The 2500-nt window shown below is 38.0% G+C and overlaps 1 protein-coding gene across 2 annotated transcripts in view; it reads left to right on the top strand.

Moving 5' to 3' along the window:
- LOC113827128 (MBT domain-containing protein 1) overlaps positions 1-2500 on the top strand; it is a 37913-nt gene that overhangs the window by 26074 nt on the left and 9339 nt on the right. The window contains exons 15-16 of one of the 2 annotated variants that reach the window (XM_027380024.2): positions 510-1252; positions 1983-2196. In XM_027380024.2, the coding sequence (XP_027235825.2) occupies positions 510-1252; positions 1983-2162 (923 nt within the window). In that variant the 3' untranslated portion in view covers positions 2163-2196. Of the gene's footprint in view, positions 1-509; positions 1253-1982 lie in introns of both variants that reach the window. The other variant, XM_070131074.1, reaches the window with a different exon arrangement.

Below are 2500 nucleotides of genomic sequence, written 5' to 3'. Positions count from 1 at the left end.
CTTACATTTATTATTATATGTAGATCTAGCAAGCTCACTTTATAGAGTTTGATGTTATAGGGAGAGTTTTTGCAACTGGATTATTTTAGTGTTGAAACAAAATTTTGGCCTTAGTGCTCAAATATACTGAAACATCACTCCTTGCTTGCCCTTCTTTGTTTGTTATATTTTCAGTTTTACAGACTTGTATATTTGAAATTATAGAAGATTAAGATCAGTGACATAAATATAGAAATTAAATGTTCATCAATTACTAAAAATGTTATATTTAGCAAGTGGTAGTACTTGTGAGTGCAATAGCTAGCTAACATGCATTTTAGCAGGGGGTGTTAACTTTTTAGTGTGGATGGTAGCAGTGATTTGTAATAGCACAACATGTGGTTGCAGAGGGTTTGAGAGTAATTTAAAAATAATTATGATAATAATAGTAATAATAATAAGTATTAATAGATAAATAAAGATATGAATGGCTTTTCTCTGTTAATATTGAAACTGCTTTGTCTTTACAGATGAAACATCCTCAGGTGTGGCCTCATTAGATGGGAATGAAAGTTCTCGAGAACCATGGGACATGGAGGAAGAATCCTGCAACTCACCCTCAGGCAGCCCATCCCCCATACCTTCAGCTGAGCTTCCCAGTCAGAACACATCTCATCAGACAGGCTTTACAACTACTGCAACAGAAGGCAGAGATCAAGAATCCAAGACCAAGGTGATTCACCAAGAACAGGAACCAGTGCCTGAAAAGGTTACCCAGTATCACCCTCAACCAGCAATGGTCAGTCAAGAGCAAAGGTCCATGCTTCATACCCAACAGCAGGAAAGTCACAACACCCTGCGCAGTGTTCCTGTCGCTGCCACTCCCAATGTTTTACAAGCCAGCAAAGAGTTGAAAACACAGACATCTGCTGTCAAGAGCACGATTGTCACAGCTAATACATCAAACCCAGTAAACATCCCACAGTCCACCCTACCCCCAGCGCTAAAGAATGGCATTTCTCAGCAGAGCAAGGTCACATCACAGTCTCCTACAGTCTCATCCACAGTGAACAACCAGTGTAATAATTCCTCTCAGGACACAGTACTTCCTGTGGCAGAGAAAGAGTCACCTCAGTCAGTTATTCCAAGGATGATTGATGGGCCAATTAAAGATGGATCAAAAGTCAAGCCTAAACTCTGGACACCTCAGGATGTAGCACTTTTCTTGAAGAAGAATGACTGCGGAGCTTATTGTGACAACTTCATATCTCAGGTTTGTTTTGTAATTATCATAAAAGAAGTACAGATCTGGATATTATTGGTAACACATTTTTTTCTACTGTGAGGATAAACTGATTGATGTTAATTTGATACTTTCATGAACTTATGGCATGTAATATATTAATATATTATTTGAGAGTGGTATTTATGGAAATTTAATTTGTTTTTAAATGTTTTGAAGATTAAGCGTTGGTGATCAAAGCTGATTTCAGTCCAGCTGTGTGAAATTGCATTTATAAAATATATTTTTGGTTTAAACTTTCATATATAACATTAGTATTGATATTTAGTATGTTTATGTTAATGCACCAATCTTATAATTGCAGTGCATTAATTGATGCTTGTATTACAGATGAAAGTTTAAACTAACAAGATTTGACACACATTATCAGGCAGTTGGTCTGAGAACACCTTTGTAGTCTGTAGAGTTCTTTTACATTCTTTCCAGGGTGATTACAGGTTTTTGTTAAAGATTTGCTTATATTTTCACCATCAAATTAACAGCTTATGTATACCAAAGATAAAAAGTTTTAAGCTAATGCAGAAAAGTAGAATTAGAATAATTATTAGTTGGCATTCTTACATGAATGTAAAAATGAACCAGTGACATTTAAGATGAGTAACTTAAAGTAATTAAAGGAACACAGGGGTGACATAATATTTCTCAGCTGAATTCTTAGACACTGAAACTGACCAACCCTCCCTCTTTTTCTCTTTACCAGAACATTCATGGGACGAAGTTGCTGAGCCTGACGCAGAATGAGGTGCTGGGCCTTACAGGGATGAAGGTGGGACCATCAGTGAAAATCCATGATCTAGTGCAGCAGCTTCTGGCCCTGGTAAACCCAGCCCAAGCACGATACCAGGCCACACTCATGAAGAGGGGCCTGTCCTTTACGTGAGGGGATGTAGGGGAGAGGGAGCCATGTTCCCCAGGCATGTTTCCTCTTTTGGCATTTTGGAGTACAAGATTGTTTGATGGGGAGGAGCGAATGAAGAAGAAGAGAGAGAGAGATGCTCCTCCGATAGGCACCATCTATGTGGGCCTTTTGAGTGGGACTTTGGTGTATGTGAGAACATTGATGTGATTTGTAATTTTTAAGCAAAATTTTATATATATTTATTGAGGCTATATTCAGCACAGAAAGTTAAGGGAACAGACAGTGAACAAGGGGGGGAAAGTAGAAACGCAGCCTGAATGAAAAATACAAGAGGATCAATTTCTCATTAATCCCCATCC

Source organism: Penaeus vannamei, chromosome 16 (assembly GCF_042767895.1).
Source record: "Penaeus vannamei isolate JL-2024 chromosome 16, ASM4276789v1, whole genome shotgun sequence".
NCBI lineage: Eukaryota > Metazoa > Arthropoda > Malacostraca > Decapoda > Penaeidae > Penaeus > Penaeus vannamei.
This window is presented reverse-complemented; position numbering and strand designations above follow the sequence as displayed.